Here is a 14,070-nt window from a genome sequence, read left to right as displayed (position 1 = left end):
CAGTATTAATCTTTAATATACTGGCTTTAATAGCTCATACAATCAATATATATACTCTTCTAGATGTGTCGGTGAGTGTCAAGGACCAAAACTGCAAGGTGGTTTGTACTAAAGTCAACTGTATCCAACTTTAATGTTTGATTTTCTTTTTATAACATTTTGGTATCAGTGACATTGGTTGTAATTTTTTTTGGTTTGTTTGGTTACTCACCTCAGTTATTATTTTTTTTTTAACTTGAGTACAGCAATGTAATTAGTTTTAGATGTAAATGTATCAATTATTCGAAGTGAATTTTTAAATATTGTCTGTGTATTCGATGTTGCTTTGTAGGTTGAATATGGGCACTGTATGGCTAATGAAAATTAAATGGTCAAATTGCAGTTGTGAAAGGTGTATTCAAGAAATACCTTTTTTCCCCCTTTTTTACTGAAACATTCTAAGTGGTGCAGTATTGTGGTTCATTTACTTGTACATGCATGTACATACGCAAAGTTCTTTGATCTCATTGATTTTTTTTTATATACACGTGTTGATAGAAATTTCTTGATAAGAATTTTAAAATGAAAACAAAAAATATGTAAATATTTAAAATGTGCCCAAATATAGGGCTTAGGACCTTGATTAACCAAGGAATTTTAATCAAAAATGTTTGTTAAAATGAGAACAATTTAAGACATTTTTTAAACAATCTAAATACATTTTTTATTGTTGAACAAAAAAAATACTTAGTTCAATTTAAGCAATGTTTAATATTTGTGGATCAATTATGATTATTAAAACATCAGTCATACATGTTGATATGATGAAATGGTCACAGAGTGGTTAATTACCTTCCTTGTAAAAATGCTTTCATTTTTGAAAGTAAAGAGGGGTATTGCATGATGCAGTGTTAATAAGCAACTTCTGTTTATATGGAGTCTAGTCAGTGTAAACAATATGTAATTTGTTTGGCATAATTTGCTAATAAATAATCATGTTTTATGAGTTTTTGTCTTCACTCAGAAACTTCTGTGTTGGTGAAAGATGTATAATAAAAGGTCTTTTACAGGGCTACCACTAGATTTAATATTATGGCACTACATGTAAATTTGAAGCCACAAGAGACATCAAATTCCTCAAAGACATTCAGAGATTATTTCCTTAAGAGGCAGACTTAGATGTTATCCAATGCTTAGTAACAAGCTCATGTTAAAATTAATTGTGTCCTATCTACATGAGATATCATACATATGTGCACAAACCCACATCTCCTTGTAAGTTATAAACTAACAAATGTGATTCTGATCCCTTTAATGAAAACATTAAGTAAAGCTAATTAAATAACAGAAAATAAATGGCACAAAAAGCAACTTTCAACAACAAAATTATTGCTTCACAGCTGTGAATATATATACATGTACTAATGTGCAAGCCCTCCTTATCAGAAGTAAGCTGAGCATGGTTGTTTTTTATTCCTGATTGTTATTTTCAATCCTGGTTGTTACTCATTCCAAGTTCTTGATGAGATTGGTCATCTCCTGGTCTGATACTTGTTGAGATTTACATAAGTTCATGGCCTCTGCAAGTTTTATTGCTAGCACATGTTTACACTGAAGAAAGAAAAAAAAAATTCTTAAATCAAAATACCCTCAACATGTGTATGTTTTAATTCTAAATAAGATGATATCAAAATAATGTTATTAAAGCCATACTAACCATTATATGATCATCTTTAAGTAAAACTGGAAAAAAAAAAATATCCTCACATATATACAAATTTTCAAAAAGTGGCTATCTGCACTCATTTTTTCAGATATGAAGATTTAAAATAGCCATTCAAGGTTTTTTTTTCTATATTTTGCAATTGCATGTTTTGATTTTATCATGATTTTATGTATATGCTGAAAAAGACTGAATTTCCCTTCAAAGGAATGAATTTTTAGGTCTCATGAGTAAACTCAGGTGACCTATTGCTATCTGTTTTTGTCCGTCGTAGTGCGTTGTCCGTTAACATTTGAACATTTTCAGCTTCTTCTCTGCAACCACTGAACCAATTTCAACCAAATTTGGCACAGAGCATCTATGGGTGAAGGGAAACAAAAATTGTGAATTTCATGGTCCCTGCCCCCCCCCCCCCCCCCCCCGGGGGGTGGGGCAAAAACCACTAAAATTAATGCAATCTTTAAAAATCTTCTTCATTACTTCTGGACATCAAGCAGTCAAACTGTTTGCATGATTGTAATCAGCATTGAGTCCTCTACCAAAATAGTGAAATTCATGGCCCTTGGGTCAGGGGTTCTATTGCTAGGGTGGGGTTAAATAAGTATATAGTGAAAATGCATTATTTCTTTGAAAATCTTCTTCTCTGCTCCTGGGTATTAAATAAACTAACTAAGTGCATAGTTATGATGAGCAAGAGTGCCTCTACCAAAATTGTGAATTTTATGGCCCCAGGGTCAGGGATTCTGGTGTTAAGGCGGGGCTCTATAGATTATATAGTGAAAATTCATGAATTCTTTGAAAATCTTCTTCTCTGCTCCTGGGTATGAAATAAACTAACCAAGTGCATAGTTATGATGAGCAAGAGTGCCTCTACCAAAATTGTGAATTTTATGGCCTTAGGGTCAGGGGTTCTGATGTTAGGGCGGGGCTCTATTGATTATACAGTGAAAATACATGAATTTTATGAAAATCTTCTTCTCTGATCCTAGGTATTAAATAAACTAACTAAGTGCATAGTTATGATGAGCAAGAGTACCTCTACCAAAATTGTGAATTTTATGGCCCCAGGGTCAGGGGTTCTGGTATTAGGGTGGGGCTCTGTAGATTATATAGTGAAAATACATGAATTCTTTGAAAATCTTCTTCTCTGCTCCTGGGTATTAAATAAACTAACTAAGTGCATAGTTATGATGTGCAAGAGTGCCTCTACCAAAATTGTGAATTTAATGGCCCCAGGGTCAGGGTTCTGGTGTTAGGGCAGGGCTCCACTGATTATAAAATGAAAATACATGACTTCTTTAAAAAAATTTCTTTTCTGCTCCTAGGAATTAAATAAACTAAGTACATAGTTATGATGAGCAAGAATACCTCTTCCAAAATTTTGATTTTATGGCCCTAGGGTCAGGGGTTCTAGTGATAGGACGGGGCTCTATTGATTATATAGTGAAAATACATTAAAGCTTTGAAAATTTTCTTCTCTGCTCTTGGGTATTAACCAGATGAACTACCTATGTAGTTATGATGAGAAAGGACCCTAATCTTCCAGAATTGTGAATTTCAAGGCCCCAGGGTCAAGGGTACCATAGGGGGAGGGGGGGTGTACTGATATACTGAAACTGGATGAATTGTTTCAGATCTGCTCCTTGGTATTAATCAAATATTTTTGAAAAGCAAGGGTGCCTTTTCAAAAATTGTGCAATGTGTGGATCTATGCCTAAGGGTCAGGGGTTCATGTGTGATAGGGGCATTACTGATTATTGCTGAATATTACTGATTACTTGAAATGCATGTTTTGTTCCCCCACCCTGCCTATGGGTATGAAGTAAACAAACTGAGCAACTGCTAAGCGTTTGTTATGATGATCAATGGTGCCTCTTTCAAAATTGTGAACGCCATAGCATCTGGCTTAAAACATGAATCAAATTAAATCACTGGAAAGTTGTTGCATAATGCTCAGGTGACATATAAGGCCCATGGGCCTCTTGTTAAAACACATTTTTTCTGTACACTCTGGTTACTTGAATCAGTTCCTTAAGTTATTTGAATTGGCATTTTGAGTTACTTGACACTGAACTTGAGTTCCTTGACTCAGCACTTGAGTTAATTGAATTAGTACTTAAGTTACTTGAATCAGTACCTGAGTTACTTGACCCAGTACCTGAATTTCTTGAATTAGTACTTGAGTTACTTGAATTAGTACCAGAGTTACTTGAATCAGTGCTTGAGTTTCTTGACTCAGTACTTGAGTAACTTGAATCAGTCCTTGAGTTATACTTGAATCAGTTACCTGAGCTACTTGAATCAGTACCGTATTACTTGAATCAGTACTTGTGTCACGGATTATCCGCGGGTTTATGTAATGTAACGTTATTGTTAAGTCACACTGTACGTTATGTTTCTATAGTTAATAACAGAGTCTAAAATAAACCACTATACGATCAAGACGCATTTCTGTTCTTTCCACAACAACTTGAGTTACTTGAATCAGTACTTAGTTACTTGAATCAGTACCTGAGTATCTGTAAGCAGGGCAGGAGCAGTAGGTAGTGGACGGCAGGCAGATATAGGGGGTACCTGATGTCCCCAGCACCTAAAAATAAAGTACAGTAATACTGAAGAATACAGATAGTGACCAATACTTGTAACTGATTTTGCTTGACAATTCCGACACATGAAGAGGCTGAGTGTATGCAATTTTTTATGCTAATTTAAGTTATTATTTACCTGATAAACTTTTCGTCCACTTGGACCAGAGATGGTAGTCACATTTCTGTGGTCTATTATATCCAAAGCTGGAAGAAGTGGAGCTTGGAACACAAAATTCAACCTGTGTATTGATTTAGTCAATTTAGTAGAGACTGACATGTTGATTTTTCTCTCTTTTTTCCTATTTTATTTCTAAACAATAACAATTAAAATAAAAATGTTTAGCAAATTAAAACAGTAATAGTTCATCAATATTTTTTTTCTTAAATTCATTACATGTACTCACGCTGACAGAAGTTCATCACTTACTGAAAAGAAAATACTTTTGAATTTATTGAAATTTTTTTTCAAGCTTTTGGAATTGAGATTTTATTGATTACAAATTTTAGCTTAATATTAACATACATTTCCCTGTTTTGCTGTACACAGTATTCACTTCTGATAGGAGTTGCTCTGCCACTTCATTTATTCTTTTTCCTGCTGTATTCATCACATCACCACCTGTAGAAATGGAAAATGTGTCAAAGTTAGAGTTATCTTCCTTGAAATTAATGCACAAGGTCAAGGTTGTTTTCTGCATCTAACGTCTGAAACGCAGCATGTCAGGAGAGTTTGAGAGCGTTGAAAAGTCGCTGGAAAAGCATCTTCCACCGGGAGAATTAGCTGAAGTGAGGCGAATTCTGTATGGAAAGGAGTTAAGGTAAAACCAGGCACACAATTTTTTTATTATGAGCGATCTATGCAAGATTTTTCAAATGCAAGTGTAAATGTACACAGGAAACCTTATCTAGCGTAGATTGCTTGGCACACTTGCAATGGTCTGCTATCATGCATTTATCAGGGACAGGTGAATAAAACTTACAATTAATCCAGAATTTTATCAGCTGCTTTCCACATTCACTTCCATTTTCGACAAAGCGCGTTTTAAACCACGTGATTTAAAAAATATTTACGTCATATTTTGTTGACAAACAGTAACACGTGTTTGTATCATTTTTCAGGGCGCTAGAGTTTTCCTCAGAGGTGAAAAATCTTGCAGACAAGAAGAACTTTGAACTGAAGGGCTATGCATTCACTGCAGCAGAGGAGAGTATGCGTCCACCAAGAATTGTCCGGGTTGGACTGATTCAGAACCAGATTATCTTACCGACCACTGCACCAATCCCACAACAGGTCCATATCATGTCCCAGCAAAGTTATTACAGAGCTGTTTTGAACTGAAACATTGATTTATTTGTAAACTTTCTTCAGTCTTAATCAGGTCTAGGGGTCCTCCATTTTCTAAGATAATTTTTAGCTAACCACAACAAAGTTGACTGGAGGTTGAGTAATAACCTCTGCATTGTGTCCCAGATTAAACTGTTAAAGTTTTTTGGAGGAAACTTCTTTTCAAGTTTTCCATCGCCTTATATTGCATGGATGATGGGTTCAAGTATTTTTCATTGTACCTGCAGTCAAGGTTTCAGATGCTGCAATTTTAGCTAAAAGAATGATCAGGTTAAAGTTTTTGGAGCAGGTTTCATTTTCAAATAATTTCAAGTCTCATATATTGACCAATCTTTTAAGGATGACATTTCTATGGATGCACACTTACAGGCTTGTTTCAGATGCTGAAAGTGACCTAAAATTCTGGATGATTGACCAGGTTTAAAGTTCATTCAAAAGTAACTTGAAGCCCTGTTTGACTAAATTTGCATGGACGATACATCTAAGGATGCACACTACTTGACTCTCTTTGGATGCTGGATCTGACCTAGATTTCCAGATGAGCTACTGTGTTCAAGTTTTTGGAGCAGTTTCTCTCTTAAATGACTATAAGCCCCATGCTATCCAACTTGGCACTGAAGATACATTTATTGATGTACACTACAAGAGTTGCTTTTGATGTCTGAGATACTGGTATGACTAGCTGCAGAACTGTAGCATAATGGTTTTGAATATTAGTCTTTGACCATAACACTGCAGATCCATTTATGCATAATTTTCTGCACGTGTTTTAATAGGGATGTATTTTTTCCACATTTCAGCAATGCGGGTCTAACAACTCTCTTTCACTCCCTAATTCTAGACATAGGTATTTTTTAACTAATCTGTAATTATCCACTTCCTAACTCTCTATAGTTGTATAACTACATGGCAATATACTCACTTGTTTGTTTGTTTGTTTTTTTGTTTTATTAATTTTAGGTCAGATTGCAGAAAATTCAAACAAGTGAGTCTACTTGTAAAACATTTCTTGATACAGTGTGTATTTTCTTATGCAGATTGAGTCCCTCCATAACAGAATTTCTCAGATAATTGAAGTGGCAGCAAAATGTGGGGTCAATGTTATTTGTACTCAGGAAGCATGGAGTATGTCTCTAAATTTGTAGGAATCTTACAAAATGACATTAGATAATTGTAATGAATGTACCGTAATCAAATTGGAAAAGAAAAGCACAGTCTTACAAAGATCTTTTTAAAAAATCTCTATTTATTACCATATAAGTGGAAATTTTAGCGAGAGGCAAATTTAGCAATTTGTCCTTGAAAACTAGTATTTTATTTTCAGCGAGATGTAATTTTAGTGATTTAAAATGCTCTCGTAAGAACCTTATACAAATAAAACACAATCAGTTTTTAGCAATATTCAATTTTAAGGATCTCATAACCCTCGCTAATAATGCCAAAATTAAATCCTCGCTAAAAATTTTGCTTATACGGTAATATACATGTAGTTCTTTTTTGTATGGTAATGTATATACTCTGGTAGTTTTTTTTTTCATGCTAGTCCCATGAACAATAAATTAGTAAAAATTAAGAAAAAAATGTACCAGAACATACATTCTGGCAAGCACATTTAGAAAGTGAAAAAAATATAAATTATATCTGAGACATCAGGTTTTGGTGTTAAATGGACAATTTCAGTCAAGCAAAGTTTTGCATTGCAGCTATACCTTTATATTTTACAGCTATGCCTTTATTATGTTTTACAGCTATGCCTTTATTATGTTTTGCAGCTATGCCTTTTGCATTTTGCACTAGAGAGAAGCATCCTTGGTGTGATTTTGCAGAACCTGCTGAAACTGGAGCCACAGCAAAATTGATGCAAGAGGTTAGTTAGTTACTGATCTTATACCTAATGGAAAGATATTTTTAATTTATTTTGTGACTCTGTCAGATCAAAATCATATAAATTACATGAAGGTCAACAAAATAATTATCACAAATTTTTGAAAGCAAAATTAAGTAAAAGTGTAGGAAACTATCACATCTTGCCTTAGAACCGATGCAAACCTTGCTCATCTCTTTAAATAAGAAACAGAAGAAAATACATGAATGTTTTAAGGACCTTGTCAAATTTTGTTTGTACATATAGTTGGCCAAAAAACACAACATGGTGATTGTATCCTCCATCTTGGAACGGGATGAAGAGCATGGTGATGTTTTAGCCAATACTGCAGGTACTACAATCATTTCAGTCAAAACATGATAGCAAAGATGCTGCAATGCATAATTTTAGTTTTGCAGGAAAGAACTTTAAAAGCAATTCAAATATTGCATGATTTCAGCTTAAGAAGTCAGGGTTATACATTGATATTCACATGCACTATTTTTTGCAGTGGTCATTTCAAACACTGGCAAGTACCTTGGAAAATCTCGGAAAAACCACATACCTCGCGTTGGGGATTTCAATGAGGTTAAAAAATTGTATCAGTTTATTACTCATTTTCTTTTGCTCCTCTTTGTGTAAGTAAAGAATGCTGTTTGAAATCAGTCAAACAAGAACATTACAGCTTATGTGTTATGAAGATCAGCAATATTTTACATTTAATTTCAGTCTACTTATTACATGGAGGGAAATACAGGGCACAAAGTATTTCAAACACAGTTTGGTAAGAAAAATTATTTACTTGGATATATAGAAGTATTCAGAGAGATGAAGCAAAATGAGCTTTTTCCTACAAATGGTTTCATATTCATCACAGGCAGAATAGCCATCAATATCTGTTATGGCCGTCACCATCCCCAGAACTGGATGATGTATGGAGTCAATGGAGCAGAAATTGTCTTCAATCCTTCAGCAACTGTGGGATCTCTCAGGTATTAACTGTAAACAAGTACTTTGCTATGCCCTAACTAACTTATATCAAAAAGTACTTGTAGATTTTATTTCATTTCAGCCCTTTTTATGTCCATATAATCAGATATTAGGAGCAAATATGTTTTAAAAATTGTTTGTCTGATAGTGAACAGAAAACATAGAGCTTGATCTTTTATATTTCATTTGCGTATACCTTGTAACACAATATTTCTTAAATATCAAGTTAACAACTTTGACTGCTGGACCTTGAAGTTTGACAAAATTTAATGTTGACCAAGATCTGCCTATATTGGGCATCAGCTTTTCACTGACACACTTTGATTTTAAATGAACAAATTTTTGTTTTCATGCATTACTGTAAATTTTATTTGTGTACAGCGAGCCAATGTGGCCCATAGAAGCAAGGAATGCTGCTATTGCAAACAGTTATTTTACCTGTGCCATTAACAGAGTAGGAACAGTAAGTTTTTTGCAACTCTTGTTGTTGGTTTGATGGAGGCTGTAATGGAGATTTTTATCTGAAAATTCATACCATTCCATACTTATCTGGTAATGCCTGTCTCACAAGATGCAGTATTGAACATTTTCTAAGCTTATAACCTTCAATTCATTGGCTTTTGTCTAATGAATAGCTTTGTTCAAAGGCATTTATACAGTGTATTTTACAAGAATATAACTAACGTTCTATAGACCCATTTTGGTACTATTCCTGCCATTTTCAGTCTGAAAGCAAAATAGGTCTACCAGTACTTACAAAAATGTATATGGATTTCAATAGATCTTTCATAATACTTGTGTTATACATGTAACTATACATTGTACTTAAAAGGAACACTTAAGTATCGGTATATGCATGTACATTTAGCAAGCACCCCTTAGCCATTGAAGTTTGCTTACTGGGTTAGATGTACCCGTAGATATATTGAATGGTTTATGTGTCACAGTAATTTCATTGACATTCTATCAATTGTAGGAGGTGTTTCCCAATGAGTTCTCCTCTGGTGATGGGAAACCAGGTAAAACAATGGCCATTCTTTTTTTGATTTAATTTTCACTAAGTTGGCTTAAATTTAGAATATGTTCAGTTAAAATGAGTTTTCTTGATTTGTGAATTTTAAATTTTCTAATTTGTTTCTTTATTATTTGTACATATACAGTATAGTGATATTAAAAAATGCCATTTTTAATTTTAACTTTGTACATTTTCAGCACATAAAGATTTTGGTCACTTCTATGGTACGTTATTTTCATTTTCCCTCACAATGTTGTGTATACTTTACTACAGCCATCTTAGTGGTATCAGCAAAGTAACTTTGAATGATTACAATTTCATACTAAGGATTGATATGATGTACATATACACATACTTTACTTTATACTAAAGTTAATAAGTTGATAACACTGTTGAACAGATTTTTTGATAGAAAATATCAGATACATGTACATGCAATAATGCTCAGATATGCAGATGACCATATACACTGTGTAGAAACGGACTAGGGTAAAGTGTGTTACCCAAGTCCAAGATGGCGACAAGCTCATACGCTTCAAATTTCCATGAATAAATATCGGTGAATACTTATGAAAAACCTTACTTTATTTTGCACCAATTTATTTTGCAGCATCATTTTTTCTCGCTTAGAAGGAGACTTTATTTAACTCTGCGTAATTAACCAGAAAACACGTTACGAAGTTTTGACGTAGACTAGGGTAAAGTCGAAGAACTGTTTCTTTACGATTAGGGTAAAGTTTTTTCGAGACTAGGGTAAAGTTATTTATTATACAAACTAAATGTACACAGAACAACTGCTTTATACAATTAATAAAATTGAGAAAGGATTTCTGGAAAATATTTAAATACTGTTACTTTTTAAGGTAGTATTTTTTTATCCTGCATAAAAATCATGGAAGCAAAATTAATCGTTTAACGTACGTATCTCTATTAAAAAAGGTTATATAACAGTAAATGTATATAAATAAAACATTTTTAGACAATGTATTATGATGGGCATAGCTGTATCAATATCCACAAAAAAAAATGGTTTTGAGTTTGTTATATTTTTTTTTTGTTTTGTTTTGTTTGACGACGTATTGTCAATTAACAATGGTAATTTCCATTCTAATACCGATACGATACATACTGGTGAGCTTGAGATAAAGGATACCACAGAGTCTAAGACACCTGTTTCTTAGATATTCTTAGATATTTTACTTGAAAAACCCGTTATAATGGTCATCTAACAACCAAGCTCTATGATAAATGTGATGTCTTTAACTTTTCTATCGTCAATTTCCCTTACTTATGCAGCAATATACCTTCATCTCCTGCAATCGGAGTTAATATACTAGTATCTCAGTTGATACGCAAGAGCATGCTCACGCATGAACAATTTCTAAAATGAGGAAAATTATTGACAAACGAGTTGATAAAACAAGAATTTCAGCAGTCTCGTTTGAAGTCATCATTTCATTGGCGTCATCATCGGACTTTGGAGTTTTACCTATGTTACTATAGCATTTCACACGGAAATATAATTTCAAAAACTTACTCTATAAATCTGGAAATTATTGAAACTAAAAATTTCGGGATGCGCTTAATTGATACATCCTTGCAAAGCAAATTTTATCCTTAATACATGTACTTATGAGAAGTGAAAAAATTGTTGTGTTTTAATAAAATATATTCAAAGTATAATCCAGAAAAATTAGAGTAGAAATGTAGGAAATCAAAACCAACTCACCAGTAACATCAGCCCGTATATACTCAGTGATGTGCACAGAGTTGAACACGGTAAAACGTCAACATTAGCAAAATCTTCGTGCACTTTTTACAAAAACAGAAACGTTTCACAGGTGTTCAACTTGTCAGAGAAACACCTTTGAAGAAATACCTTACATAAAGAAATTATAAGAATCAGAACCCCGAATATAGATTTATTTTCTCTCTCGAAGAAATGCTTTGCAAGTTACCTTAGTGGATACAGCAATGATAATTTTTTCGCATCGTTTCTTGATCATAGATCCAGTGTAAGAATACTACAAAAACCCCATTTCTGGCCATTATGCACACGTCAATACAATAAAAAATAAATGCCCTCCCCCCTTTCCTTATAATTTTTAAATAATTGATCTGTAGATGTTTGAAAATATTTTCGCCGCAACTAAATGAAAAGAGCGTTGTTTTTCCTACTAATTAAGTTATATTATGTCCATAAATAGGATCATAAACTAACTACAAGAAGTAGTAATTCGCCATTGGAATTTGCTCTCGGTTCATTTTAAAATCAGAATTTTTCCGTTTATTAGTGTTTTGTGCAATGATTTTATGAAAAGATCCAGATTGTGTGTTTAGTGTGCTCAATGAAAAAGGTAGGATAACGAATAGTGATCTATCACTTAAAACTACAAACAATGGAATCTGTGGACAGGGTATAAAACACAGACCCCTGACAATTACAGAAGAAGGTTCAGTTGCTTAGAAGGAGTAAACATCCCTCAAAATAGGATCCTTTAGGTTCTGAAACAAGGAAAATGATATTTTACACGTACTTTACCCTAGTCACCAAAAAAACTCAGAATATCTTTACCCTAATCAAAAATTTACTTTACCCTAATCATGCTCAAATTTTGTATTCGCAATCTGGCTTTAATCAGCCAAGTCATGCCGCCTTTTTTGCGATAGTTGTGTTCTTCTGTTCGAAATAATTCAATTTTAACAACAAAATTGATAATACAAGTCTGTATAATGCTGATACTAAGTGCAAAATGATCGAAGCGTATTTGCTTGTCGCCATTTTGGACTAGGGTAACGCACTTTACCCTAGTCCGTTTCTACACAGTGATATAACTAAATGTCCAAAAGATTTTAGGAACAAATAGAACATTACATGCAAATAATGAATAACCCCTGTAAATTTTACTTTCTAGGATCTAGCTATGCTGCAGCACCTGACGGAAGTAGAACTCCAGTGAGTAGACTCTTAATATATTCTTAATGTAAAATGAAGAGCAACTCATATTAACTTGATATATTTGTAACTAGAAATTTAAAAACTTGTGTAATCCCACAATTTTGTGTCAAAATAGACAGAGTGTACATGATGTTAAAAAAATTGGAAAATAGAAAATGGAAATGGAAATGAAAATACATGTAAATGACAGATTTCAGAATGAAATGGATTGCACAAGTGTTGAAGACAGTTTTTCGCTGTATCATAATGCAATGAAATTCTTTTGGTCAACTGTGAATCAACATGCATGTTGATTATATATATTCTCATGTTGATTATCACAGCTAATATAGTGCCTTCTCTGTAATTTGAGGATGTATGACAATTTTTGAAATGTTCCAGACGCATTTGTTAAGTATTTGTGTATTATAGGGTTTATCCAGGACAAGAGATGGACTACTGGTAGCTGAGATGGACCTTAATCTCTGTCGTCAGATCAAGGACAAGTGGGGTTTCAGAGTAAGTCAATTGTTTGTGGACTCCTAAAATCAGATTTTTCATGAACATATTCTTGCCTGACATGGATATATAGTATAGTGTTTGCTTTGTCCTGTCTTTCTTCTGTCCTTCTGTCTATCTGTCCATCAAATTGTGTTTAGCTCACTCAAGTTAAAAACATGGAACATTTGAAGGTATTGTTACAACTCTACATAGAGAATTTGAACATATGGTATAAAAGATACTTTCATTTAAATATATACAAGTGTATATGCTGAAACATATTGATGAAATCTAGTTTTTTTGATACTGAGCTTTTTATATTTTAATGCTTTTACATTTAGATGACACAGAGATTGGACCTGTATGCAGAATCCCTGACCAAAGCCGTCCAGCCTGATTTCAAGCCTGACATTGGGACGGAGAAGTAATTGGGTAGGTACATGTATTGTATATAATTGAAATATTCCATTTTATTTTTCATTTAGTTTAAAATAATATTTATACAGTGTATTACAAATATTAAATTCATTTTGTGTTCTGTGATTATAGAATATACAGTGTTAATGAGATTTCTGTAAAGTAAATAATATTCAAGTGATATTGCACACACTTATTATACCTTTTGTTTATTTTAGATTCATTACAGATGAGAAAAAAAAAATCCTTTCCAATCCAATGTGAATATGGAACTAAAGTGCCTGGGGGAATAATGATCATATAAAAGATTCATAATCAAGCAAATTAAGTAAATGAAACCAGATCACATAAAAGAATGTCAGTTTTGTATATTTTTAAAGTATAGATTAGATTCATGAATCATGTAAGAATACTGGTTGTAAAGTGTGAAATGAATACATGGTATTAGTTTTAGGACATTTGAAGATTTTGTAAGTTGTGGTTTTGGCTTTATGGAGTAGGGTGCTAGAATATATTTGGTGATGCTCATTTTGGAAATGATTGATATGCTGATGATCTGTTTATTTTATAATATACATTTACAATTGTTAGATGACAAAATGTATTTCTTAAAATTTGTAAAATCAGTTAAATCATATACATGTACATGTATACCTATAAACATTGTATGTGGCTTTTGACTTTGTTAAATCTTTATATATACATTTAGT

The 14,070-nt window shown here is 33.1% G+C and overlaps 2 protein-coding genes across 2 annotated transcripts; one reads left to right on the top strand and one right to left on the bottom strand.

The window, feature by feature from the left end:
• Nucleotides 1-1,256: 1,256 nt before the first annotated feature.
• Nucleotides 1,257-5,353, bottom strand: LOC134244332 (zinc finger SWIM domain-containing protein 7-like). The gene is made up of 7 exons (XM_062726605.1): nt 5,271-5,353; nt 4,814-4,909; nt 4,695-4,716; nt 4,427-4,529; nt 4,214-4,292; nt 1,697-1,722; nt 1,257-1,590 (listed from the first exon to the last, which is right to left on the bottom strand). The coding sequence occupies exons 2-7, from the start codon at nt 4,896-4,898 to the stop codon at nt 1,486-1,488; spliced, it is 420 nt and encodes a 139-aa protein (XP_062582589.1). The 5' UTR covers nt 4,899-4,909; nt 5,271-5,353; the 3' UTR covers nt 1,257-1,485.
• LOC134244331 (beta-ureidopropionase-like) lies at nt 4,980-13,723 on the top strand. The gene is made up of 15 exons (XM_062726604.1): nt 4,980-5,108; nt 5,410-5,581; nt 6,673-6,760; nt 7,408-7,502; nt 7,767-7,851; nt 8,011-8,087; nt 8,229-8,283; nt 8,377-8,491; nt 8,871-8,952; nt 9,466-9,508; nt 9,702-9,728; nt 12,420-12,460; nt 12,875-12,961; nt 13,285-13,375; nt 13,579-13,723. The coding sequence occupies exons 1-14, from the start codon at nt 5,008-5,010 to the stop codon at nt 13,369-13,371; spliced, it is 1,155 nt and encodes a 384-aa protein (XP_062582588.1). The 5' UTR covers nt 4,980-5,007; the 3' UTR covers nt 13,372-13,375; nt 13,579-13,723.
• Nucleotides 13,724-14,070: the final 347 nt, after the last annotated feature.

Source organism: Saccostrea cucullata, unplaced genomic scaffold (assembly GCF_032062105.1).
Source record: "Saccostrea cucullata isolate Sc308-1 unplaced genomic scaffold, CSIRO_AGI_Scuc_v1 ctg330, whole genome shotgun sequence".
NCBI classification, from domain to species: Eukaryota; Metazoa; Mollusca; class Bivalvia; order Ostreida; family Ostreidae; genus Saccostrea; species Saccostrea cuccullata.
Note: the sequence above shows the minus strand (reverse complement) of the source record. Positions and strands in the feature narration are given on the sequence as shown.

What these genes read in the sequence shown, in the direction of transcription:
- LOC134244332 (XM_062726605.1), bottom strand. Translation starts at nt 4,898, where the DNA reads ATGAATACAGCAGGAAAAAGAATAAATGAAGTGGCAGAGCAACTCCTA. An exon ending in GTACAGCAAAACAGGGAAAT is followed by an intron (nt 4,717 to 4,813) that starts GTATGTTAATAT and finishes TTTTCTTTTCAG; the next exon opens with TAAGTGATGAACTTCTGTCA. An exon ending in GTGGACGAAAAGTTTATCAG is followed by an intron (nt 4,293 to 4,426) that starts GTAAATAATAAC and finishes CTTTATTTTTAG; the next exon opens with GTGCTGGGGACATCAGGTAC.
- LOC134244331 (XM_062726604.1), top strand. Translation starts at nt 5,008, where the DNA reads ATGTCAGGAGAGTTTGAGAGCGTTGAAAAGTCGCTGGAAAAGCATCTT. An exon ending in CTGTATGGAAAGGAGTTAAG is followed by an intron (nt 5,109 to 5,409) that starts GTAAAACCAGGC and finishes ATCATTTTTCAG; the next exon opens with GGCGCTAGAGTTTTCCTCAG. An exon ending in CTGCACCAATCCCACAACAG is followed by an intron (nt 5,582 to 6,672) that starts GTCCATATCATG and finishes TTTCTTATGCAG; the next exon opens with ATTGAGTCCCTCCATAACAG.